This window comes from Mustela erminea, chromosome 5, assembly GCF_009829155.1.
Source record: "Mustela erminea isolate mMusErm1 chromosome 5, mMusErm1.Pri, whole genome shotgun sequence".
Lineage (NCBI taxonomy): Eukaryota > Metazoa > Chordata > Mammalia > Carnivora > Mustelidae > Mustela > Mustela erminea.
The window spans coordinates 118,865,147-118,893,077 of NC_045618.1; the positions used below are offsets into that span (position 1 = coordinate 118,865,147).

Consider the following 27,931-nt stretch of genomic DNA (forward strand, 5'->3'; position numbering starts at 1 on the left):
ATCTCGGTTTCATTAGACATAGTTCTCTGCTTGCTTTTCTCCTGAGGCCCGACCTTTTTCATTCCTAAAATAGCTGCGTGTACCATCCTTATCTTATAAAATCAACAACTACCTCTTATTAACGTTGCTCCCAAACCTCAAAAGGTTCTCTCCTGAATTTATGAAGATCAACAGCCTTTGTTCCCAGCATGGACATTTGACTGGCTCCGGAGGTTATGTAACTAGACTTGTTACAATCTCAGAAGGCAGAACCGAAACAAAGGACAGGAGAAGCCAAATTTTCTTATCTGGCCTAGAATGTTTCTCCAGCCGAGAAGCCAAGATGATGCTCGTATCCCTAAGCATTAATTTCTTGGTGTTTCCTTTTTCTCTGAGCACAATAAATGCCTGTTTAATTAGGTACTCCCTGTCCCTAAGCCCCACCGTCCATAAGGAGCACTCATGTCATCTTAGTTAATAAAGCGAGGATTTATTCAACTTTCAGTTCTAGTAAATAGTCAGCCATTATCTCTGCAATAGGCCCCAAGCCCTGGTTAAAAAAAAAAAAAAAATGACAGGGTCTCTGTGACCATTTGAAGGGAGAGCAGTAAGCTATATTCTTTCATTACAATAGTGCGTCTCTCCACTACTTGGCTACAGTTTCAAGGTCTGAAGCTGAATTCCGTTTTCTTACCACACGGAGGTCCCACAGACACCTTAGCCCGGCATTAAGATCTTTTTTTTTTTTTTTTTTTTAAAGATTTTTTCTTTATTTATCTGACAGAGATCACAAGTAGGCAGAGAGGCAGGCAGAGAGAGAGGGAAGCAGGCTCCCTGCAGAGCAGAGAGCCCGATATGGGGCTCGATCCCAGGACCCTGGGATCATGACCTGAGCCGAAGGCAGAGGCTTAACCCACTGAGCCACCCAGGTGCCCCCGGCATTAAGATCTTAACAATAAAAGAAAGGAAAAGCAAAAAGCAGAGAAGCAGACACAGTGAATAGAACAGGTGACTTCCCTATCTGTGCCATCTGGGGACGAATCTGTTCTGAAGGAAGCCCAGGGCCCAGATGCCAGGTGAGACATTCCCCCCACTAGTTCGAAGGGGCAGGGAAGGGTGGAGAATCTGGTTTCACAGAATCAGGACTCCATAGGAACGGGATAACCTTCGTTTGGGATTTTTATTTCCAAATGAAGAACAGAGCAGCAGGAAACAGAGGCTTACTTAAACCCTCCCTCCCTTCGGCAGTTCAAATCCTGGAGGCATATGGGTAAAGGAACAGGGCCAAGGTCTTGGGCTGCTTTGGTGATTCATTCTTAGGACCGATTTAGACCTTAGAGGAGAAAAGCTTTCTATGGCTGGGTCTTCAGAGGGTGATGGGACAGCTCCAGTGTGTCCACTCTCCCGGTCCCCACGCCCAGTGTCCAGTCCTCTCTCCTACCTGTCCCCACTGGTCTCTGCCAGCCTGTTGTTCATGATCGCAAAGGCCCCCACCCCGCCTGAGAACTCGTTGTCCCGGGACAGCACGCTGGCCTGGGGCGGGCAGCCGTTGGCTGTCTCCGACAGCTGCTTCTGGAGGATGGCCAGCGAGACCTTGTTGGCGGCCAAGAAGTCCTTCATGGAGATCATCTCCCCTGAGAGTCGCCGCCCATCTGTGTCGCTGTCCATCACCCCGTCCGTGTCTATGGAGATGTTGCACCTGTTCTGGACATTGCCTGGCATGACCACATTCCTCCGTGATGGGAGGAGTTTCCTCTGGCATTGTTGACAGCACCCCCCACCCATTTTCCTCAGGATCCAGTTCACGGACTGTTTGATGATGATGGAGATGACATTGAACAAGGAGTAGATGCAGCAGACGCCCATGAGGATGAACATGAAGTTGGCGAAGCGGTAGAGACCTTGGCTGTCATACTGGGCGTTCTGGCTGCTGACAAAGTCTCCGAAGCCAATGGTGCTGAAGGCCACAAAGCAAAAGTAGAGTGAGTCGAAGTAGCTCCAGCCTTCGATGGAGGTGTACATGGCTGAGGCACAGCAGGAGATGAGGAGGGAGGCCACGCAGAGGATCAGCATCACATAGTACACGGAGGGCTTCCAGCCGGCCAAGCTATCCGCCTCGCTCCTGCTGGAGTTCTTCAGGCTGTCCTGGGGCAGGGCCCCTCGCCTCTGGAGCTGCCGCTGGTGGCATGACTTCATGATGTAGGCGATGACGGTGATGAGGCGCTCCAGGAAGAGGTTGAAGAACAAGATGGTGCTTGCACACCCAATGAGACCATAAAAGATCAGAAAGATTTTTCCTCCTACTGTCGCTGGAGTTGTCATCCCAAACCCTGCAGGAGACAAAAATCAGAGGAGAGAAGAGTGAGGGAACGCAGTCAGGGTCTTAGCTGTCATGGTTGGCAAAGGACCTGAAGAAACAGCTACATAAAGTACTCACTCCTAGCCTTTCTAGGAACAAAGGGGAGAGCTCTCATTTCCTTTTGAAGACACTCAGTGTTGTTCAGAGCTGCGCTGTTGAAAGCTTGTATGGGGCCACTGTGTAAATCAGAAAAAGGCACATCTTCCTCCAGGTGGATACAGGCAGCAAAAAAATGTCTGGGTGATGAAAATGTGAGCTGGATTTCAAGCCTCCCCTCTGGACTCAGCTAGATGTCCTATACAGTACACAACCCGAACAACCATACTCAGCGGACACCGTTCAGACAAAGGTTCATACAGAAAATCGGCTTACACAGAGACTCATCAAAATTCATTTATTGCATAAATACTTATTTGGTGCCATTCCAGGAACTAGGGATTGAACTGTAGAAAAGCCAGATCTGGTCCCTGCCTTCATGGAGCTCTAGCCTAGTGAGGTGATTACTACACTGTGTAGGTGTTGTGCTGGAGGAAGTACAGTGTCCTATGGCAGCAGCCAAGAGTGGAACCCTTCTCAGACTTGAGGTTCTAGAAAGACTAAGCAGGGATACTTGAAAGCTACAGAGGAGTTAGGCAGGCAAGGAGGTGTGTGTGTGTGTGTGTGTGTGTGTGTGTGTGTGTGTGTGTAGTGGTGGTGGTGGTGATAGTAGTGTTCGAGGTGGAGAAACAGCCAATCCTAGCATCTGTAGAAATGAGAAATTTGTTCAAGATGTTCTCATCTTTTGAACAAAATTCTTCAAACATATACCTTCTATTTTGGGAGTGAACACTAAGGTGTTGATTTTTATGGTTTGATCAAATAGAAAACATCTCTCTTGCCTTTACCTCTTACTGCTCACAATTTCTACCTTCTTGACCTTTCTACCCATGCACACAGACATGTTGCTAAGAATACCACCTCCAGGACAATAGGCATCACTAAGAACACCAAGAAAAAGAGAAGAGCAGTGATTCACTCGGTGTTTCTCACTGAGTGGTGCTTGGGGTCAGCTCACCCCGAGGAACATGGAATCCTTCTAAGCAAATGATTCTGTAACCACAAGAAGTCTGATCTGTTTGAGGGGACGGGCATCAAAGACTCTGAATACAAATGCCATTCAAAAAATAAGTACTGAGCTTGCCTCCCTGGGTTCAGCCTTTCATTCAAACCAAACCTTCTTGTTTCCATTTTTTCTTTATTATGAAGTTCAGGTTCCAAACTTGGGCCCCATCACTGGGATCTTATGGACTCAACCTTATCCTCTTTCCTGATGACAACTTACTTGTCCCCAAGCCAAAACTTTACTTCGTTGCCACAGCTGCCCATGGCTGCTTCCCAGTGCATGCTGGGAAGTGGTCAGGTCAAACCTTGCTGTGTGTGGGCTTTCTGGGGTCATGACCTCCTGCTGTCCTTGGGCAGAGAGCCAAGGGGTCACCCTTCCCAAACACCTAACTATACATACTGTGTTACCATCTGGTTTTTCAGTTCAATTTGATTTTCCTTCCACAACCCAGAAGGGTCTACACGAGTAGACCCTGTTAACAGCCTATAACCAGAAGACTGGAGGAAGATGGTGAATCTAGCTTTTTAGCTGGATGGGACAGGATGATGTGGTAAGGAAGGAGTGAGGGGCTAGAGATACTTCCATTGGAAGTTATGGTTATGGACCCTAATGGTAGAGAGAAGAGTAGAGCCTCACCTCTTCCCTGGGAACTCGCCCTGCAACTGTTGGCACTGCAGGTTTCACTTATTAGGTATCTTCATTATGTAAAGAAATATTTTGTCTTGGGGCACCTGGGGGGCTCTGTCGGTTGAAAATCTGACTCTTGGTTTCAGCTCAGGTTGTGATCTCAGGGTGGTGAGATCAAGCCCTGTGTTGGGCTGCATGGTCAGTGTGGAGCCGGCTTGAGATTCTCTCTCTCCCTCTCCCTCTGCTCCCACCCCACTCCCCTGCCTCTCTCAAATAAATAAATAAATCTTTAAAAAAAAGAAATACTTCTGTCTTTGCTGTGTTCTCTCTGATTAGTATCTTTCATTCTTATCCTCAAGCTCAAGTTGTAACAAGGTGGTTGTAAGAGTGGAGAATTTAGAAAAACTGATTGAGTTTAATGACTGAGCTGAGAGCAATGTCTTTCTCTCCCAGGCCAAAGAACACTGAGGAGGACTAAGGTGTCGAGTAATTACTTCCTGGTTATCCTCGGATGTTGGGACACTGCCTCTGGCTCAGTGAAGCAGTGAAACTTGCAAATCTTTCTGCACTAAGAAATGAAATATGAAGGCTAGAGCCCTTGCCCCAAAGCCATAAGGCCAGATGGGTCTCACAACTTTTATCAGTGGAGGAAAAACTGAGGCAACAAGTAGGAAAAAAAAGAGAAACATTTATCCAGGGCCTTTTATTGACCCAACAATATTCCAGGAACTGAATAAAGGCATTGAAAATGGGGAAAGCCAGAAACAGCAAGGGAGGGGGAGAGGGAGGTTCTTGTCAACAATCAGAGGAGAGCTTTCTCATGTGGCACAAGATTTAAATGGGCAAATGTTTGCTTCTCCAAAATATTCCTTTCTGATCCTAGAGGTGACTTAATAATTTTAGTCTGGGAGAGTAGGGAAGTTAGGTATAGCTCTCAGCCAAAGTTGACAACAGTAATTTATTAAGCACCTGTGAAGTTCAAGGGCCAGCACTAAGTGTTTTGGGCCATACAATGATTAGCCGGACAAGGTCCTTGACCTCAAGGAACCTCACATCCAGGCTAGGACAAACAAACTGATATCTACAAAGCAAGGAATAGAAAAGTCAAGGGCCAAAATAAAGGCATGACAGAGTTATCTGGCTTCAGCAGCCCGAAAGTCACCTCACTTGGCATGAGTGACATACTGGTTCATGACCAAAGCCAACTGACAAGCTTGGTCAATGGACTTCCAATGAATGACACATCTAGGTGATGTGGGGACATGTTCCAGGGATTTAAAATTTCTAGATTCTGTCTTGTTTATTTGGTTTTAAAGCATTCAATTTGATTAAAGAACAGAGAGGCCACGAGTTTTGATCACCTACCATATTGAACTGGGAGCCGCCATTTTTTCAATCAGCAAAACGACAGCAAACGGCCTACGTGGGAGTGCGGGGGAAGCACTGGGAGGCAGCCTCGTATGGTCTGCAGGGAGAAGGGTTTCTACAGCATCTACTGCTCTCAAAGATTAAAAGTGTGGAAGCTCATAACACAGGATTTTTTCATAGAAAGCCTTCCCTTTTTTGATCACCATAACACTGAACATTAGGGATGCCTGGAACAGGAAATAAGAACCTTCCAGGTCCCTCTTGGTGGAAAAAGACACAAGCATCACCAAAGGTCTGCTCTCTGCCGAGTATCACTGCCTCCTTGCACCCTTGCTGGGGAGCTGGGTGTTTAGTATTAGTCTAGAAGTCCCATTTGACAGATGAGAAGAAGACTACAGAAGCTAAGTAACTTGCCTAAAGGTGTAAAGTCAGAATTAGAACCTAGGTTTGTCTCTCACTCTTGTGCTCTTTCCACCTGACTGTGCTGAGTGCCAGCCACTGTCAGGTGTAGCATCAAGAGAATTGAGGGAGGGAAATTAACCAAGCGTCTATATTTCATGCTTTACATAGACACCAGACCACAGCGGCTGCCAAATCCAGTACCCAAATCAGGCGATTGGCTTGCATCAGATACTGAAACCCTACAATTTTCATTTACTAAACCACATGTTTCTGAATGTATGTGTGCCTCTCCCAACAAGTGATGTAATTAAGTCAGTTTTTAAAATGTGCTACACCCCATGCATTTTGGTCTCCGTGTGTTTCACAGGCACACAAATGAAACTGATTGTCACAGGTGGTGCTTTTCAGTATATAATTTATTCTCTGTGCTTCAAGCCTGAGGTCATCTGATTTGTGTCCAACCTCTGAGTTTAGGAGTGCCTGGGCTAGCTGACTGAGGACCAAGGGCTCATGAGTTTGGTTTGGAGTCCAAGGACTCCAAGGAATCTTGCCTGGCAGTCCACTTCATTCTGGCTCCCTTGAACCGTTTCAGGTCTGTTTCAACGTGACCCCTGGGGGAGCTCCTGGGACCAAACCAGGCTCCTTGGTGTCTTTGGGGCCAGGAAGGAAGCAGCTAGCGACTGCCATGGTCCTAGTCAACCCCAATAGAGCTTTTCATTTAAACCACAAAGATAGGAGAGCAGACCTGTAGTCTCCCAGCATGTTATGTCTATTCTGTTGACCAACATTTAAAAAAAAAATTAACCAAGGTAAAACACTGAAAAGCTCTGCATGATGTTATTTTCAAACATACAACAGGTAGAGAGAATACTATAATAAACCCTCATTTCCTACTTCCAACAATTGTTAACATTTTACCAATCCTGGTTCTCCTATCCCACACCATCTTCTTGATTTGCTGGAATATTTGAAAGTAAATCCCAGATATCACAGCATTTCATCCATTAAGAAGGATGCACTGGGGCATCTGGGTAGCTCACTTAGTTGAGCATCTGACTCTTGATCTCAGCTCAGGTCTTGATCTCAGGGTTGTGAGTTCAAGTCCCATGCTGGGGCTTGAAAAATATATGTAAAAAATAAGGATGGGTCTGTAACAAATAAGAACTTTATTTTCCCAACATAACCACACTACTATACCTAATAAAATTAACATTAATTTCTTAAAACCCAGTAATACCTAGGCCATATTCAAATTTCTCAAAAATATCTTTTTACAGATCTTTATGAATCAGGACACCGGCAAGGTCCAAGCTTCATATATTTTTTTTTTAAAAGATTTTATTTATTTGTCAGAGAGAGAGATACAGAGCGCAAGCACAGCAGACAGAGTGGCAGGCTAGAGGCAGAGGGAGAAGCAGGCTCCCTGCCGAACAAGGAGCCTGATGTGGGACTCGATCCCAGAACGCTGGGATCACGACCCGAGCCGAAGGCAGCCGCTTAACCAACTGAGCCACCCAGGCGTCCCCAAGCTTCATATATTTTAAGTCTCCTTTATTCATTGACAGCCTTTCATTCCCTCCCATTTTTTATGACATTGATTTGTTGGGTAAAAGCGTCCTATAGACTTCAGTCACAATTCTTTCAAGAAACGTTTTTAAAAATTATTTTATTTTTTTATTTGGGAGAGGGAGAAGCAGAGTCCCCACTGAGCAGGGAGCCCAACATGGGGCTTGATCCCAGGACCCTGAGATCATGACCGACTGAGCCACCTGGGCAACCCCAGAAACATGTTTTTTAAAATGTCTATTATGAGTGCCCTCAGATGCAGCAGAAAATCTCAAACGCTGTACAGAGACATAGAAATTGGCATAAACTGTCTTGAAAGCAATTTAGGAATGTCTCAGTCATCTTAAAAACCTTTGTATCTTTTTCTGGTTTTTTTTTTGGTTGTTTTTAGAAATATGTCCCCCCAAAATATCAGAAATATGACTCATTATGTACACTGATGTTCACCATATCTTTGTTATTAATAATGAAAATCCTCAGCAACTGAAATGTCAGATAGTAGGGAAATGACTAAATAAAGTAGCCATTAAAATGAAGTCATTAAAATGACATATTCAGAGAGTTTTTAATGACTAGAGAAAATGTAAAGTGGAGAAATGCAGAGTCAAAGTGTGTGTGCGGAGTGACTCAAGCCTAGTGCGTGGGGCATCCCTGTAAACTATTTGTTGGGTGAAGGAATAAACTTTCTCAAATGCATTTATGCAACTCTATATACATAGTAGCAGTGAGTGCCAGAGTGGTGATGGGGGTGGCCCTTAATAGAAACTTGGTGTAACAAGAAACTGGGACAAATCGGTCCCTTTGGACGCATGCATGTACAGGAGGTACGGAGGGAGAGGTGTGCGTGCTGCTGGAAGACATAGGGCGGCCATCTGTATTTCATAGGCTGTGAGAAGCATGGATGAAGTTTTATGAGTCTTCTCAAGAAAACGCTTGAAGACAAGGGCTTATGAGGGTCAAGCGTTCACCATCAGAACTTACTTCCTCTTGGATCATTTGTAGATGTTGAAGAGAGAGCCGTTGGAGGCAAGTGTTGGCATGACATTCAAATCAGGCAATAAACTTATGAGGTTGTAGGCATTGTGCCCAAAACCTAGGCAGGGTGGGGCAGGGGTGGGTGTTTAGAAGATAGCTTCTGCCCTCCAGGAGCATCAACCCTGGTCTAGGAGAGAAAGTACTATAACAACACATAAGAAGGAAACCTGCACTAGGTTGTTTGTCAAGTCAAGTAAACTCCTTTTCTTTCTTTTCTTTTCTTTCTCTTTCTTTCTTTCTTTCTTTCTTTCTTTCTTTCTTTTTTAGATTTATTTGCTAGAGAGAGAGTGCATGCACAAGAGTGTGAGTTGGGGGAGGGACAAAGGGAGAGGGAGAGAGAATCTTAAGGGGAGTCCCCACTGAGCTTGAAGCCTGAGGCGGGGCTCGATTCCAAGACCCTAAGTTCAGGGCTGCAGCCGAAATCAAGAGTCGGATGCCTAATGGACTGAGCCACCCAGGCACCCCAAGTAAACTCCTTTTCTTTATTACCTTTTTTAAAAAGAATTTATTTATTTATTTGAGGGAAGAGAGAGGGAGCATGAGTGGGAAGACAGGCAGAGGGAGAGGGAGAAGCAGACTCCCTGCTGAGCCAGGAGCCTGACACGGGGCTCAACCCCAGGACCCTGAGATCATGAACCCAACCAAAAACAGATGCCTAACCAACTGAGCCACCCAGGTGCCCCATAAACTCCCTTTTTGAGTCACCTGCAAAAACACAAGAGAGAGATGGAAGGCTGCTGCCAAGCTTCAGGGAAGATGGATGTTCTGATCATACCTTTATTTACGGTGTGAGAATTCCCTGCGAGGTGAGTGAATAAGGTAGAAGCAAACCATGGTCACTTAGGACAAAATTCTTGAACTTTAGTACACATGAATATTCCCAAAGAAGCTTTTTAAAGACTACAGATTTTCAGACCTTGCCATCAGGAGGTAGAATGGGACCAGAAATCCAGCATCTTAAATTAGGTCTCATAGTGATTCTGGTACACGGACCAGACCCCACTCAGGGAGATACCACTAGCTGGTGTTAGAGCACAGGCGTGGGAGGACGGGAAACAAAGGTCATGTCTGCTTGGGTAAGATTCTAAAGTAGGGCCCCACCAAAACCAGTGAAGGGTATGATGCTTCCAGGATCCTAGAGGCAAAGGCAACCTTCATTTCTTTGGGGTATGAATATATGATGCCAAAAACATTCAGATGATACATTATATTTGAATAAGCTGTCTTCAGAAGTTCTGGGATAGCTATGGGGCCAGGACAGCAGCAGACTAGACAGCTGTTCCCCTTCCTTTGGACTGGTGGACTTCCAAAGTAGTCAAGGACTTCCTACTTCCTCCATTACCTATGGTGACAAAGGCAATGAAGAGAAGAAAGTGGCACTTCCTTCCCAGCAAATCCATTTTCTGGGATGGAACCAGGTGGGTGCCACTCATGGTTTATTTTTGTAATATGAGGTTTTGGATTATTTGGGTTGTGGGGGAGGAGGGAGATGCAGGAGCACAACGGAGGGCTGAGGGGGGCATTGGTTCTAACCCAGCTTTCTGCACAGGCATTTGCTTATTAACACCTGCTGCCTTGGGAGCTCACTTTGGTAAAGAAAGAGACCCAGATTCCATGTTACAGGCAGTGCTTTCAGACTCTAGTACCCGAATCACTGGTTCCAGGAATACCCAAGGAGCTTGTTAGATACGGACCCCTGAGCCTTCCCTACTGGATCTGAATCTCTGGGGCTTGATAGTTCCCTGCCTGCATATCAATGATTACCGTAGAGCTGGATAATCACTGTTCTGGAGTTTTCCATTCAAGACAGGAGTGCTCAGTGATGTAGTAGACCAAAGGAGGGCTGGCAAGAACTTCCTGCTTTTAGGAATTTGATACCTGCACCCTATTTGCAGTTACACAGTTCCTACCTTCACGTCTGGTGGTGAGAAAAGCAATGGAAATGCTGATTTGGGGGAATTTCCTCCTTCATTCTATGACCTGCCGATTCATGAGTTCTCTGGGTCCTTAAGAACAAGGCCATTTGACTGTTTACTCCAGCTCCTCGAGACATCAGATCAGTGACGTAAGCGGATGAGGGCGATGGTGGTGGTTTAGCATGGAGCACTCATTGTAAGCCAGATGCCATGCTTAGCACTTTGCACAGACTCACTTCTTCAATCCTCATGCTGACCTTGCAAAGCGTGAATATTATGTCCCCCTCTTGTATGCAAGAAGCTGAAGCACACAGAGATGACAGAACTTGGCTTGGAGTCCCAGAGCTAGCTAGTTAGAGGCCTGGGTTCTAGTCCAGACTTGTAATAATGTAAGTGTGTGATAGTCACCACTTATTCTGGGTTTCCCGTTGGTAAAATGAGGATAGGGTGGCCCAAATGAACTCCAGGGACAGTTGGATTCCAGTATTCTATGACTCGGGTGTGCAGAGCACAAACTCGATCATCTCAGGATTCTGGGGAGAGCTCACCTTGTGTCTCTAAGACTCTCCTTCTATAGGCCAGGCAGGTGACATGCTAGATCATGTGAAAAACATTTCGATCTGTAACATTTCTCAAAGGCAAAGATGTCACAGGCTGATTTAAAGCACTTCTCAAAGCAACCCGGCAGTGGAAGAGAAATGACATCTTTGCTGTATGTGGTGGTATTTTTCTGCGACAGTTACTGTTGTGGACACACACGTTCAGGGTTCTTAGGAGTCCCGATTTCTCTGGAATTTGCTATTTTTCGGATTATCGTTCCTCTCTCATTTTGTTAACAGCACAGCCTCTTTGACAAAAGATGGTATCGTAGGTAGTAAAGATTAAACAATTTTTCAGGTAATTTCTGAGCTGGGGTATGTTTCTAGACTCCTCAGCAATGAGTCACTTACAGGTAAAAAATGAATTATTGGTCTCCTGTCCATAAAAGCCAAAAACCGGGGTGTGAGACATAAGGATTCTGGAAATCATTTGCATTATGACAAGTCACAGTAATTTCCGTGCTCAGAAGGTAACAGAAATTAGCCTCGCGGAAATCAGAAGAACGTCAGTGCTGGCAGAGGAATCTGACGAATTTTGTTTTCCTGGGAGAGAACGTGGAGTCGTGGGGGGCAATCAGTTCTGGGTTTGATGCCTTCTCCAGCCCTTTTCCTCCTTGTGAACACCGAGCTAGTATGATGGCTGGAATTAGTGCTGTCATTAGTTCTGACTTTGCCCTCATTTGAAAGGGGGGAAATCATCTGATTTACCTCTCTTGGGGAAGTGTCTCTGTTCCTAAGGTTCTTTTTTTTTTTTTTTTAAGATTATTTATTTATTTATTTGACAGAGACAGAGAGATCACAAGTAGGCAGAGAGGCAGGCAGAGAGAGAGAGAGAGGAGGAAGCAGGCTCCCTGCTGAGCAGAGAGCCCGATGCGGGTCTCGATCCCAGGACCCTAAGATCATGACCTGAGCCGAAGGCAGCAGCTTAACCCACTGAGCCACCCAGGCGCCCTGTTCCTAAAGTTCTTAACTTGTACAGCAGGACACTGCTCCTTCAAAGCAAAGCACCAAAAATTACGTTCTTTCTGGAGCAAAACTGCCCTGCCCCAGAGTCTGAAGAAATGGTTAAGCAGAATGTCACTACAAGACGGGGCAGGTAACTGATCACAGGTGCTTCTCCTTCAGCATGAACGAGAAGGTCCAGCTCCGGGACCTGTTGAGGAGCTGTGAAAAAAAAAATCTTCATTTTGATGGGCATCTGGGTGAAGTACAAGTCAGGCAGACTGCCTTTTCAAATTTCTTGCTGCTGGTGAGAGGGATGTCAGGCTCCTGTGGGTGAGTGGCAGATGGTACCCACTTCGGACAAGGCTCCCTTCTTCTGCTTGACCTGGAAGGTTCCCAGCCTGCCTTCTCAGCACCCTCTCTCTCCCCTCCCCACAGAAGCTCTATAGCCCCTTGGTGGGATCCTAGTGCTTCCAGAAATCCAGCTTGAAAGTCAAAGACCTAGAGAATATTGGTGGCTCTCTCATCTGTTATGGTTTCACTAAGATGTCTGAAGCAGCAAGAATGGAGCATGGCCTGGGCATAGAAAATCATATACAACTTAAGAAATAAATGTGTTGAAGTCCTAGCCTCAGGAATCAGACAACAAAAGGAAATTAAAGGCATCCAAATTGGCAAAGAAGAAGTGAAACTATCACTCTTCGCAGATGACATGATACTATATGTGGAAAACCCAAAAGACTCCACTCCAAAACTGTTAGAACTTGTACAGGAATTCAGTAAAGTGTCAGGATATAAAACCAATGCAGAGAAATCAGTTGCGTTTCTCTATACCAACAACAAGACAGAAGAAAGAGAAATTAAGGAGTCAATCCCATTTACAATTGCACCCAAAAACTATAAGATTCCTAGGAATAAACCTAACCAAAGAGGCCAAGAATCTATACTCAGGAAACTATAAAGTACTCATGAAAGAAACTGAGGAAGACACAAAGAAATGGAAAAATGTTCCATGCTCCTGGATTGGAAGAATAAATATTGTGAAAATATCTATGCTACCTAAAGCAATCTACACATTTAATGCAATTCCTATCAAAATACCATCCATTTTTTTCAAAGAAATGGAACAAATAATCCTAAAATTTATATGGAGCCAGAAAAGACCTCGAATAGCTAAAGTTGGTGGCATCACAATTCCGGACTTCAAGCTCTAATACAAAGCTGTCATCATCAAGACAGCATGGTACTGACACAAAAACAGACACATAGATCAATGGAACAGAATAGAAAGCCCAGAAATAGACCCTCAACTCTATGGTCAGCTAATCTTCGACAAAGCAGGAAAGAATGTCCAATGGAAAAAAGACAGCCTCTTCAATAAATGGTGTTGGGAAAATTGGACAGCCACATGCAGAAAAATGAAATTGGACCATTTCCTTACATCACACACAAAAATAGACTCAAAATGGATGAAGGACCTCAATATGAGAAAGGAATCCATCAAAATCCTTGAGGAGAACACAGGCAGCAAACTCTTTGACCTCAGCCACAGCAACATCTACCTAGGAACATCGCCAAAGGCAAGGGAAGCAAGGGCAAAAATGAACTATTGGGATTTTATCAAGATCAGAAGCTTTTGCACATCAAAGGAAACAGTTAACAAAACCAAAGACAACTGACAGAATGGGAGAAGATATTTGCAAACGACATCAGATAAAGGGCTAGTGTCCAATATCTATAAAGAACTTAGCAAACTCAACACCCAAAGAACAAATAATCCAATCAAGAAATGGGCAGAAGACATGAAAGACATTTCTGCAAAAAAGACATCCAGATGGCCAACAGACACATGAAAAAGTGCTCCATATCACTCAGCATCAGGGAAATACAAATCAAAACCATAATGAGATACCACATCACACCAGTCAGAATGGCTAAAATTAACAAGTCAGGAAATGACAGATGCTGGCGAGGATGCGGAGAAAGGGGAACCCTCCTACACTGTTGGTGGGACTGCAAGCTGGTGCAACCATTCTGGAAAACAGCATGGAGGTTCCTCAAAATGTTGAAAATAGAACTACCCTATGACCCAGCAATTGCACTACTGGGTATTTACCCTAAAGGTACAAACGTAGTGGCACCGAAGGGGTGCACCCGAATGTTTATAGCAGCAATGTCTACAACAGCCAAACTATGGAAAGAACCTAGATGTCCATCAACAGATGAATGGATAAAGAAGATGTGGTATATATACACAGTGGAATACTATGCAGCTATCAAAAGAAATGAAATCTTGCCATTTGCGACAACGTGGATGGAACTAGAGGGTATCATGCTTAGCGAAATAAGTCAAGCGGAGAAAGACAACTATCACATGATCTCCCTGATATGAGGAAGTGGAGATGCAACATGGGGGGTTAAGGGGGTAGGAGATGAATAAATGAAACAAGATGGGATTGGGAGGGAGACAAACCATAAGTGACTCTTAATCTCACAAAACAAACTGAGGGTTGCTGGGGTGGGGGGTTGGGAGAAGGGGGGTGGGGTTATGGACATTGGGGAGGGTATGTGCTATGATGAGTGCTGTGAAGTGTGTAAACCTGGCGATTCACAGACCTGTACCCCAGGGATAAAAATATATTATATGTTTATAAAAAATTAAAAAATCATAAAAAAAAGAAATAAATGTGTTATTTGTAGTATGGTAACATACTTTCCCCAGCCTACAAATCTGCCATATAAACTCATGAAATTTCCTATGTGTTATGGACTGACCATTCAGGAACTTGCCAACTCATACGTTGAAACCCTGTTCCCCAGGGAGATGTATTAGGAGGTGGGGCTTTAGGGAGGTAGACAGATCAGGAGGAGAAGTTAGCAGTCTGAAAACCGGAAGGGAGCTCCAGAGCCCAGCCTGACCTTAGACATCCCACCTCCAAAACAGCACAAAAAAAATTTCTCTTGGTTATCAGTCAGCCAGTCTTTGGTGCTTGTTACAGCAGCCTAAGTCTGTATGTTACTATGTTACTATGTCACTATGGTACCATTATGCACTTTGCATGACCTAGAATCTCCTAGAAACATCTGGCAAACATCCTCGTATTTGCTATGAACATAAACTCTAGACTTAGGGAACCAAAGCTCCCTACAGAAAATGAAGCTGTTCTTCCCTCTTCTTCCTTCTTTCCTTCTATTCTGGCCTCCTTCTCCCCTCCTTCCATTTCTTTAAGATTCTTTGGAGACATACGGCTCATACCTCATTCTTTTTTTAGAGGCACCTTTTTGGGTGTATCTAGAAGAATCAGTGCTCTGTAATAAGCTATACTTTGGGGGCGCTCCATTGAGCCCTTTTCTTAAAAACATTTAATTTTGATATTATTATTAGTTCTAAAAAGCAGTCATAACTTTCATTTGCCCAGAGCCAGTAGGGAATTCATTTCAGAAAGCATTGTGGTGCTCGGGGCACAAATAGAATTGGTATAATAATTTAACTGCCAGAGGAAATGTTAGAAAATACTGTCTGTCGCACAATGGTATTTTAGCTAGGCATGGGGAGAGAGAGGGCTGATTCATTAGGATTTATTTTTCCATTGAGGGAATAAAATAGCACCCATGAGCTCAGGCTGTCAGCCCAAACACAGGGTCTTTTTAGTAAGTTAAGAAATGGAAGTGTGGGGCGCCTGGGTGGCTCAGTGGGTTAAGCCTCTGCCTTCGGCTCAGGTCATGATCCCAGGGTTCTGGGATCAAGGCCTGCATCAGGCTCTCTGCTCAGCTGGAAGCCTGCCTCCCACTTTCTCTCTGCCTGCCTCTCTGCCTACCTATGAGCTCTGTCTGTCAAATAAATAAATGAAATCTTAAAAAAGAAAGAAAGAAAGGAAGGAAGGAAGGAAGGAAGGAAGGAAGGAAGGAAGGAAGGAAGAAAGGAAGAAATGGAAGTGTGTTGGGTCACCTGGGTGGCTCAGTGGGTTAAAGCCTCTGCCTTCGGCTTAGGTCATGATCCCAGGGTCTTGGGATCGAGCCCCGCATGGGGCTTTCTGCTCAGCAGGGAGCCTGCTTTTCCCTCTCTCTCTGCCTGCTTCTCTGCCTACTTGTGATCTCTGTCTGTCAAATAAATAAATTTTTTAACAAATGGCAGTGTGAAGAGTCAGATGGCAAGTCTGAGATGCCCAGCGCAGACCAGAATTCGGGTTCACCCAGAATCTGCTGGCCTTCTTGTCAACCGCACTGTTAATGCCGAGCGGGACCAGATCTGGCGGCAACAACCAAAGGCTGGAAAAGGACTACGTCCTCATTGTCCCTGGGGTGATGACAAGAGGAATGAACAGGGGCACGTTCAGACAGAAGGTACCGAAGAGAGAAGTTTAAAGCTTGAACTTGATCTCAGGGACTGGTCCTACCTGAGTGGACGCTCACTGGAGGCTTTTGGGAGGTAACACCAAAAGATGTTCTTCGGATGACATCATTTCTAGCCGGCAAAACCGGCTCTGTAAGGAACATTGACCTAAGTGGTCCCCTTTGCACCTGAAAATTGTTTTATTTTCTCTACTTTTCCTCAGTGTTCCTTCTCCTTGACAGGCCAACCTGTTTTCATCTCTGCGTCTTCAACAAACTTTTAGTGAGCGTGTTTACCTCACGCCAGACGCTCAGCTACTAGCTATCTGTGAATGCGACATGTGAGCTCCCAGTTTCTCGAAACTGTGTTTCTTCCACAAGCTGTGCTCCCTTTCTTCACCATCTCCTCCTTTGTTGCCCTTTTCCACGTGCTTCTCTGTCTTTTCTATGTCTTCGTTTATAAATTCCTACTCCTATCGAGTCCATTTTCCTGCTAGCATACTTTTTCTTTTTCCTACTGATTTGAGAGAGCTCTTCCTATATTTTGAGAAAATTAATGTGCTCCCTTTTATGTACGTTGAAATATTTTCCCCAATGTATGTCTGCCTTTTATTTTTACATAAATGCTTTGCGCTTTGCCAAAGTGTAATTTTTATGGAGAAAAAGCCAGCGGGTTCCATTAATTTTCCTTTATGGCCTTTGTCTTTAGGAGTCAAGGAGGGAAAATTCCTCCAGGAAAATACCAGTATTCACTTATGATTCTAATTTTTGAAAGCCATTTAATAATGAATTCCTCTCCGTGTGTGGTAACCTAGCTAAAATTTTTAAAATAGCTTTTCTCAGCACATTTTTCTTTAAATGTTTTTAAAGATTACTTATTTATTTATTTACTTGACAGACAAAGATCACAAGTAGGCAGAGAGGCAGGCAGAGAGAGAGGGAGAAGCAGGCTCCCCGCTGAGCGGAGAGCCCGATGTGGGGCTCCATCCCAGGATCCTGGGATCATGACCTGAGCTGAAGGCAGAGGCTTTAACCCACTGAGCCACCCAGGTGCCCCTCAACACCATTTTTAATCGAAATTTTTATTGAGATAATTACAGATTTATAAGGAACTCAAGAAAAAATACAGAGTCTGCTGATACTTCACCCAGTTTTCTCCAAAGCTAATGGTTTGCAAACTACAGTGTAGTATCACAAGCAAGATGTTGACATTGATGGAATCCGTTGGTCTTATATTTCCCCCCATTTATTTGTATGTGGGTATGTTCAAGAAATTTTTTTTTAGATTTATTCATTTATTTGTCAAAAAGAGAGAGAGAGAGAGAGAGGGAAGCACACGAATGGGGGGAGTGGCAGGCAGAGGGAGAAGCAGGCTCCCCAGTGAGCAGGGAGCCCAGTGCTGGACCAGATCCCAGGACCCCAGGATCATGACCTGAGCTGAAGGCAGACGCTTAACTGATCCACCCAGGTACCCCCTGTGTGTTCTATAAAATTTTGTCCCATGTGTAGACTGCCCAACACCAGTTTTAGTCTATACTTCTCAAACTCTCTTGAAATGCCACTTTTATCAGAAGCAAATTTCCTACATTTGGTAAGAAATAACATTCTGTATTTTGTCCCATCGATCTGTCTGTCCATGCAGGGACGGGAACCCCCAAATCTCAACAGTTCTCTTTCAATACCCATGACAACGCCTTTGCCCGTCTGCTCCCCTCTTGTCTTCCTGCTCCTTTCTCTTTTTTCTTTTCAAAACTGCCCCGCTTATTTTTATGTTCCAATTCTCCTGATGAGCTGTAGAGTCATTTGGTTAAGTTCCAGAAAAGATTTTTGGATTCTGATTGGAGTCGCCTTATATTTAGAGACTCATTTGTGGAGAAATGACATCCTTACCAAATTGAGTTTTTTCCACCAGGAACACAGTGTATCTCTCTCTGTTTATAGAAATCTTTTTAAAATGAGCCTTAGTAGAATTTTGTCCTTGTTTCATATGAATCCTGTCCAAATCTTGTCACACGGATTCCTGTTTCACAGTTTTCTGTCAACATGAATGAGCCTTTCCCTCCACCACATACATTTTTTGGTTGTTTTCTTTCCCCCTTTTTTCCCCCCAAACATTTTATTTACTTATCTGAGAAAGAGCGTGAGTGAGGGATAGGACAAGCCAGGAGAGCGGCAGAGGGAAAGGGAGGAGCAAACTCCTCGATGGGCAGGGAGCCCAACACGGGACTCCATCCCAGGACGGGATCCATCCAGGATCGTGACCTGAGCTGAAGTCAGATGCTTAACCCCCTGAGCCACCCCGACACCCCGGTTGTTTTCTTACTGATTTTTTAACTATGAACAAACATATGTAACATAAAATTTGCCATTTTAACTAATTTTTTAAAGAGTTTATTTATTTGACAGAGAGATCACAAGTAGGCAGAGAGGCAGGCAGAGAGAGAGAGGGAAGCAGGCTCCCCGCTGAGCAGAAAGTCCAATGCGGGGCTTGATCTCAGGACCCTAAGATCATGATCTGAGCTGAAGGCAGAGGCTTTAACCCACTGAACCACCCAGGTGCCCCACCATCTTAACTATTTTAAAGATATAAATCAGTAGTACTAAATTCATTCACAGTTTCTACAGCCATCACCACTACTGATTTCCACGACTTGGGCATCATCCCAAAGAGAAACTCTGTACCCACGGAATGGTAACACCCTAGTCTCCCTTCTTCTCAAGCCCCCAGCAACCTCTATTCTATTTTCTGTCTCTATGACTTTGATATCAGATGGTATCTCTCCTTTTGTGTTTGGTTTCTTTCACTTAGTATCACGTCTCTAGGTTCACCTGTGCAGTACTATGTGCCACCACTTTGTTCCTTTTCATGGCTGCATCATAGTCCTTGTGTACTTGTAAGTCACATGTCACTCATCTGTTCATCATTAGCAAACATTTGGGTTTTTTCTATCTTTCGGCTATGGTGAGTGATGCTGTGCACACCGGGGAATGAGTATCTGTTTCAGTCTTTGCTTTCAATTCTTTTGGATATAAAGAAATGGATATAAAGGATATAAAGAAAACAGAGTTCACAACTTCCTATTAGTGGCATACAGTAGGACGAAGGTGTTACATGTGTTTTAAAGAGAGAGCATGGAGGGTAGGGGCAGAGGGAGACAGAGAATCCCAAGCAGGTTCTAAAACCAGCACAGGGCCTGACATGGGACTTAATTTCATGACCCTGTGATCATGTCACGAGCTGAAATCAAGAGTTGGACACTTGGCCAATGAGCCACCCAGAGGCCCCTTATGTTTCTAACTAGGAAAAAATATTACCATCCTCCTCCCCAGTAAAAACCCCCAAACAAAACAAAAATATATGCACTCATCCTTCAAGGCCCTCACCAAAGTCCTTTCCTGCTTCTGGCAGGCCCTGACCTCCCTGAGCTCATGGTGACAATTCTTGACGAACTTGTCCATTCCTAGACCATGAGCTCAGCATGCCCCAGATAGGCCAAACTTTAAAATTTAATTATTAAAAACCAAACAAAACAGTTCTCTTTTTGTGCTTTTGAACATTCTGGATGTTTCTTTGCAAAGGAAAAGGGGATGGTCAGAGTAGATACAATAGAGAGATTCTTCCAACCTTGCCCAAGTGCTTCAAGGCTCAGAAGGCAGGATGATTTATCTGAAGGGACAGGTTGTCCATCAACCTCTAGGTACTTGCTGTAGCGGCTAGCTGACTTAGAACATGCTGTATATCTCGCCTGTTCTCCTCACAGATAATTTTCTTTCTAAGGTGGGCGTTGTTGTTGCACCATGGCCTGAAGGCCTGGGTTGGGTTCCTGATCAGCAATTCTTGTATCCTGTTAGGTGTTAAGCTCCTTAAAAGCAATCTTGTCCTGGAATCCCCTATGCACATGTGTTCATGTACGTGTGCACGCACACACACACCAGCTAAGAGGGCCAAATCTGGGATCAGACTGTCTGGGTCCGATCCGAGCCCCAGCACCTTCCCAAGGACACTCAGGAAGAAAGGTGTGCAGGGAGGATGTGGGCCCCAGCAGGGTCTGATCATGGCCTTAACCTGGACCAGGTTACTCCACCTATACCTCAAGTTTCTTCATCTGTGACCCAGGATAATAGCTGGATTCACAAAAATAGGATTTTTGTGAAGACTGAATGATCTAACACGGGGAGGTGCTCGAACAAGGCCTTAGAGTTGGAAGAGTTAATTCTCGACGGCAGGCAGCTGTTCCTGATGTGCGGTGGTGCTGGGCACTGGGCCTCACACATGGTGTTGGCTAAGTAATACCTTCTGTGAACTTGCATTTTCATTGTGCACCTTGGGAAAATTTATGTCATCACAATGGCCTAATCCCATGGAGCACAGGCCACCCTGCCCTCCTGCCCTCACTGTGGCACCTAGAATAGAATTTCCCTTTGTGTTTGCCAAGGAGCAGTTGCTGGCCACAGACAGCGTGCAGTGATCCCACGCGCCCGCTGACGGGCTGGGCACGGGGCTCCGGGAACAGCAGGTGCCTGGAAGGGAAGGAGGACCAGGCACGGAGGCCTCGGGTTCCGCTTCTGATCTCTAATTTGAGCAGAGAGGCCCTGGCTCTGCTTAGCTGAGGGGTCCAGAAGCTCCCACAAAGGCACTCCTCCAATGAGGGGGCCCCCCGACTCCCACGGGCCCCGCTGGAACAGCGCCAATGTCAGAGGCCTGTCCCAGTCTGTGGTTATCTTGCATATCTGGCCATTTCCACATCTCCCACAATAGAACACAAGCTTCTTGAAGGCAAGGGCCTTGTCTCATGTTCATGGCTCTATCCTCAGCACCTAGGCCAGGGCAGGCATGCAATAGATGCTTGCTGAATACTTGGAAAGAAAGGTAGGCAGACAGGCAGGAAAACCACCTTCTTCCTTTTCCTCACTGTCTATTCACCCACTTCTGCCTCAAACACTGCCTCCAAGAAGCCTTCCCTGATTCTCCAGCTCTCCAGAGAAGTACTACCACAGCATAGGGCTCTGGTCTGACTCTCTCTCTAGTCCTACAGAGCAAACAGCCTGAATTTCTCCATGTAACCCATCCTTTCCTTACAGCCTTTTCTCTAGTTGCTGAGAGCCAAGAAAACAAGACTATAAACTATTCAAAGGTGGAACTGTGCCCACGTTGGAGTCACATCCTTGCCCCCTCTTGCCCCCAGAGGCCAGCCCAGCTGTGTCCACATTTACAGATCAAGGCATGGGTCAAATCATGAATGCTTCTTTTAAGAACCTGGACTTAGCCTGCTCCCCCACCCCCATCAGTGACAGATAATAAACAAATAATCTTTGTTCTCCCATCTCTTTCCCTGATAAACACCAGCTGGGAAGGCATGTTGGCGGGGGCAGACAGAACACTTTTAGCCCGGGTATCTTAGCACAGCCCCTCAAGGGAGGCCCCTGGTGCTCTGGGCCACCTTCTCTCTGGGCCACTTACAGGTCTGCTCTGGCTGTGGTCGGTTACATCCCTTCTGCCCTGCGGTCAACCTGAAGTCTTATGCATCTCAGACCAGGCCACAGGACCAAACCTCATTGGAGGATTTCCTGGGAAGGGGGGTGGCTTATCTCTATTCCCATCTGATGCGTAGCAAAAAAAAAAAAAAAAAATGACATTTTTCTTGGTTTTGGTAAAACTGGATGCTAAGACAGGGTAAGTCTAATGGGATAAAAAGATCCGGCACAAACCTAGCAGCCTGTTTATTGACTCTAGTTCAATTAATATGCTGGCAAACTGGGAATTACAACAGATAGCAGACACATGTGCAAATATCGAAGATCAACAAAATGGGTTTATGACACAGATTCTGCCAGATTATATCTATAATTATCTTTGATGGTATTTCAGATTCTTACAGCACATCACAAAAATGAGCACACAGTCTTTTGAAATAGCACCAATGGGAGTGTCTAATTATGTGAGATTTTTACTGCTTGATATCCAATAAATGTGTTTCTCTAGATTTATTCGAGAATAAGCTCTAGTTTCGCCAGAATCCAAACATACCCAGTATGCAACATGCAAAGGCTCCACCGCTGGCCTGGAGTCATACAGAACTGACTGGAAAGGTGCCCCTGGGACACATGTGCAGGGCTGCAAGGATCCCACAGGGGGATCGAAGAGAGGGAGAAAGTCCTGCACCATGAAGCAGTGGACCTCCTGCTTCAGCTACTCATGCGTGGACGACCCTGGATGTGATATTGAACCCGTCCGTGCCTCAGTCTCCTCATCTGTAGGATGGGATGATGACGACAATAATACCCCACAAGACTGCTGGTCAGATTTCATGAAATGAAGTGGACAAGGCACCTGCCAGCCTCCCAGAGGTTTCTCCCCGAAAATATTCCCTGAATATTTTCATCCCTCGCCCACAGTCACCAATGTCATCAACACTACGTCACAATTCTAGGTGGTTTCAGTATTCATAGAGAATAGAAGCTCCCTAAAACACCCTGGTGTGGACTCTCCTGCGCAGCCTTCCCCCTTTGGCCTATTAAATCATTCTCTTCATTTAGTTTCCAAGAGATGAGTCTTCTGGTTGTCTTCCATACTCAGTAGTTTCTCCTTCTCAGTCTCCTTTTCTGGCTCTGCTTCACCTCCCCTGCCCCTTTAAAGATTATATTTATTTTTTTGAGAAAGAGAGAAAGAATGCACAGGCCAGGCGGGGTGGGGAGAGACAGAGGGAGAGGGAGAAGCACACTTCCCGCTGAGCTGGGAGCCCAATATGGGGCTCGAGGCTGGGATCCTGGGATCATGACCTGAGCCGAAGGCAGACACTGAACTGACTGAGCCACCCAGGCACCCCTCATCTTTCTCGTTTAAGTGTCAGAGTGCCCCAGCCCTTAGTCCTCGGGCCTCTTCTTCACTCCATGTTCCTTCTTTTAATGATTTCATCCAGTGCCACAATGTTAAGCTCCATCCAAACAGTGATGTCTTCTAAGTGACATCTCTAGTTTGAACCTTTCTCCAGAACTCTAGACTCATATATCCTGCTGCCTGGTTTACTTTTCCACTTGGATATGCAACAGTGATCTCCCAAACTGACAAGTTCAAAATGGAGTTCCTGACCTTCCCCTGAACATGGCCCACCCACAGTCTTCCCTATTTCAATAAAGAGTAACCATATCCTTCCGGTTGTTCAGGACCAAAAGAGTCACCCTGGACTCCTTTCTTCCTCTGATACCTCCCATCCAATCTGTCAAGAAATCTTGTTGACTCTGCCTTCCAAAATAGAGTTAGAACCCAACACTTCTCATCCCCTTCCCTGCCACTGCCCTGGTCCAAGACATTATGTCTTCCCAGATTCTTGTAGTACCCTCTGGACTGGTCTCCCTATTGTTATCCTTGTCCATCCTGCAGCTCCAAAGCCATCCTTCTGGAACATACCACATCCTCTAAGGCCCTGAACACTCAGGTGGCCACCCATTCACCTGAGATGAAAACCAGAGTCCATACAAGAACCCACAAAGCAGATGCAATCTGCCCCCTCCCCAATCCCACCTCTGATTTCTCCAAACCCCCCACCACCCCCCATCCAGCCATAATGGCTTCCTAGGGGTACTTCTACATCCTAAATCCACTCCTAGACCTATTACCCCCTTTGTTTGTCTCCTAGATTTCTGCAAGTTTCACCCCTTCACCTCTTGCAGATCTTTGCTCAAACGTCAACCACTCTATTTGGACAACCCCTTCCCAGAACTCCCATCTCTCCTTCCTGCTTATTACCATAGTATTTATCGCCATGTAATAAAGTGTGTTTTACATTTTTCTTTTTTGTTAAGCTCTCTCCCCATTAGAATGCTAGTTCCATGAAGACAGGATTTTGATTTTAATTATTCTGATGAAAAACACGTAACATGAAATCTACCATCTTAATAAACCTTTAAGTATACAGTGCAGTGTATGTTTTTCGTCTTGCATGACTGAGGCAATACCCACTGAAGAGCCACTGCCCATTTCCCCTCTTCCCCGACTAGTCCCTGACAGCTGCTATTCCACTTTCTGCTTATAGGAATTTGGCTACTTTAGATACCTTCTACAAGTAGAGTCACACAGTATTTGTCTTCTTATAAATGGCTTCTTTCACTTTGCATCATGTCCTCGAGGTTCATCCATGTAGCAAATGGCAAGATATTCTTCCTTTTTAGGCCTGAATAATATTCCACTGTATGGATAGACCATATTTTCTTTATCCATTCTTCCACCAGTGGTCATTTAGGTTGCTATTGTGACTAATATTTCTTTAAACAGGGGAGTGCAAACATCTCTCTGGGATCCTGACTTCAAGTTTTTTGCATAAATTCCTAGAAACGGGATCACCGAATCTTATGGTAGTCCTAGAGGACAGGGATTTTTGCCTATCTTGTTCACTGCTGTGTCCCCAGGCCCTAGGATGATGTCTGAAATACAGCAGGTACTCAATAAATGCAGTCATCTTATCTGCAACACTGTACATAGCCTGATTACCTCCATTACAGCTTTTCTGTAATGGATTTCCAATGCAACCTCTTGCAGGGGAAGGGTTTGCTAAGTGATTTAATAGGGTAAGCAAGTGTGCAAGGGAAAACAATGAAATTAACTAAGATAATAAGTGATTTTCAAATACCCTCAAACTAAAAACCACTATTTATGCAAAGGGTTAAAAATTCTTTGTAAGCCATCCTCATTGGTGACTCTGGCAGTTCTGAACATTTTTATGGGTCCTATTACCCCTTCCAGTTGTTATGGCCATCAGTACAACAGCTGAACTGGGATGAACCAAGGATGACTGGGGTTAACTTGGATGACCAAGAACCAGACTGTAGGCTGGACTAGGCTAGTGGAGCCTTGTGAGCAGAGAGCATGGCATTGTGGGTAGGAGAGCATGGCATTGTGGGTAAGGGAACAAGCACAGTGGGTAGGGAAGCAGGTATTGTAGGTAGAAGAGAGAGCATTGTGGGTAGGCAAGTGGCACTGTGGGTAGGAGAGCACAGCATTATGGGCAGAACATGGCCACTGTGGTAGGAAAGCCCAGCTGCAGTGTTGGTAGAGATCATTCCGTACTGTTGGCAGACTCAGAAAATGGTCATGGTTTCAGGCCAAACCAAAGAAAACATGAGCTACCTAATTATATAGCCAGGTAGACACGAAGTATTGGAGTCCTGACAGAAGGCAGAGTGCAGGCTCAAACCAGAGATGAGGGACCTGCAGAGGCCAGAATCCAAATGGAACTAACTCCTTCAAGTGGCAGGGCCCGTACTGGGGTTGGAGGGGGGCTGTCACTATCATCTGGTGCCCTGGGACAGAGGTCATCTGCCCTTGCTCTCGGCACCTTCCTTGGTGGGTGGATAAAGGCTTCCTGGTGTCCCTGCTCTGGGGAGAAAGGCTGGGCACATGGGGCATGTGTCTGGGGCTGCCTCACCTGAAGAGACCCCCGCCTCTGGGTCTTCCTCACAGCTCAGAGGCCTGCAGGCTGCAGCCCCATTTCCTCCCAGGATTCCCCTTCTGGTTCTGATGGCATCAGATGGAGGACCTGAGATAGACAGGAACTTTATCTATACCACAGTATTCCCTGAACACCCGTCAAGTGCCAGGTGACATGCTTCATGCTTACGCCATGAAGAAGCAAGCATGGATTCTGCCTGCAAATGGCATGGGGGAGATGGAGCCTCGGCAGGTGTAAGTGGATGATGACGACGATGACGATGATGGCAGCAACAGTTAGTATCTATCAAACAGTAGGGGCCAGGCTTGGTGCTCTGAGATTTACAGGGACTATTTTAATTTTTTTTAAAAGATTTTATTTATTTGACACAGAGAGAGAGAGAGAGATCACAAGTAGGCAGAGCAGCAAGCAGAGAGAGAGGGGGAAGCAGGCTCCCTGCTGAACAGAGAGTCTGATGTGGGGCTCGATCCCAGGACCGTGGGATCATGACCTGAGCCGAAGGCAGAGGCTTAACCCACTGAGCCACCCTAGTGCCTCTATTTTATTTAATTTTAGGAGCCTGTGAAGTAGGTCCTACTGGGGTTATTATTCCCATTTTCCATAGGGGACTTACAGAAGTAAACTAAATGCCCAGAGTCACACGTGCTGACAAGAGACAGAGCCAGTCTGAGACACACAGCCTTTCTGACTCCAAAGTTAGTGCATGAATCACTCAGCCCTGTGGACTCTTTGGGTGTTAGGGGTACAGTGGAGGGGGACATCTAGCTCTGACTGGGCTCAGGGGAAGGCCAGGGGAGGCCGGTCAGGCGCATCAGAGGTTTCCCCTGGGAGGTGGCCGATGCCTGAGCTGAGCTGTCCAGGTTAGGAGGGAGAGGTGGAATAGGCCAGGGAACTTCCAGAACAAAGGAAAGAGCAAGTGAACAACACGGTACTCCTCGCTCAGCCAGACTCCTCAGGTTCAAAACCTGGTTCTGTCACTTGTTAGCTGTGGAAACTCGGGCAAACCACCTAACCTCTCTCTTCCTCCATGTCTCCATGCAAGAGCCAATACTACAGCTTGCCTTCTTGTTCTCCATAGCGCTCTCTTTTTCTTCTACCTGCGTCTATGTCAGTTTTCCTCAGGATTCTCTGTATTCTGTCCTTTTCCCATTTTTTTTAAACTTTGGTTTTTAAAAATTGGGGGGGGGCAGTGGAAGAGGGAGAGAGAAGGGAGAGAATCTTAAGCAGGCTCCACACCCAGCGTGGATCCTGACCCGGGGCTCGATCTCACAACCCTGAGATCATGGCCTGAGCCAATCATGGCCTGAGCCAAAACCAAGAGTCAGATGTTTAACTGACGGGGCCACCCAGGAGCCCCTATCCTTTTCCCATTTCCAACATAATCAGACAGAGCTAACACATTCTCTAAGCTTTCATTACTGTTGGTATCCTGATGTCATTAAAGTGACATCTCAACCCAGATTTTTCCAGTAGGCTCCAAACCTGCCAGACGTCTCCATTTTCAGACATGCCACAGATACCTCCAACTAAACCTGCTCCAAACTGAAGTCATCCCCTTCAACCCCCAAAATCTGTCCCTCCGACATGGGTGAAGAGTATCACCATTAATCCCAACCAGAACCCATGAGGTTAGCCCAACCCTGCCTCCTTCATCAGGTCACACTTCAGGTCCCATTGGTCCCAGCACTAGAATATTGCTCCTGTCCCTTCAGGTCCCCAGTCCACGAGGTCGCCTCTCGTGCCTGGGTGGTGCCAGTCTTGCCCTACCCCTACCATTCTCCATGCCGCAACCACCAACCCAGCCAGCTTGCTTGCTTTCTTTCTTTCTTTCTTTCTTTCTTTCTTTCTTTCTTTCTTTCTTTTTTTTTTAAAAGATTTTACTTATTTGATGGAGAGAGACACAGAGAGAGAGGGAACACAAGTAGGGGGAGTGGGAGAGGGAGAAGCAGGCTTCCCGCTGAGCAGGGAGCCCAATGAAGGGCTCCATCCCAGGACCCCAGGACCATGACCTGAGCTGAAGGCAGACGTGCAATGACTGAGCCGCCCAGGCGCCCCAGCCACTTTCTAAAATGTGACTCTGTTGCCTGCCAGAGCCGCTTTAAGCCCAGCAGTAGTTCCTAGCGCCCGCAGGATAAAGTCCCAGCTCCTCACCTCCTCTGGGCCCCTCTGGCTCCCCGATCTCACCTCTTGCTCAGCCCTCTCGTACTCTCTACCCTGCCACACCGCTCCCCAAGCAAGCCGTATTCTCACCAACTTCT

The 27,931-nt window shown here is 45.7% G+C and overlaps 1 protein-coding gene across 2 annotated transcripts in view; it reads right to left on the minus strand.

Moving 5' to 3' along the window:
* Nucleotides 1–969: 969 nt before the first annotated feature.
* Nucleotides 970–27,931, minus strand: part of KCNK13 (potassium two pore domain channel subfamily K member 13) — a 104,251-nt gene continuing 77,289 nt past the window's right edge. For both annotated transcript variants that reach the window (XM_032344689.1, XM_032344688.1), the window contains one exon: nt 970–2,309. In XM_032344689.1, the coding sequence (XP_032200580.1) occupies nt 1,417–2,309 (893 nt within the window). In that variant the 3' untranslated portion in view covers nt 970–1,416. The remainder of the gene's footprint in view (nt 2,310–27,931) is intronic.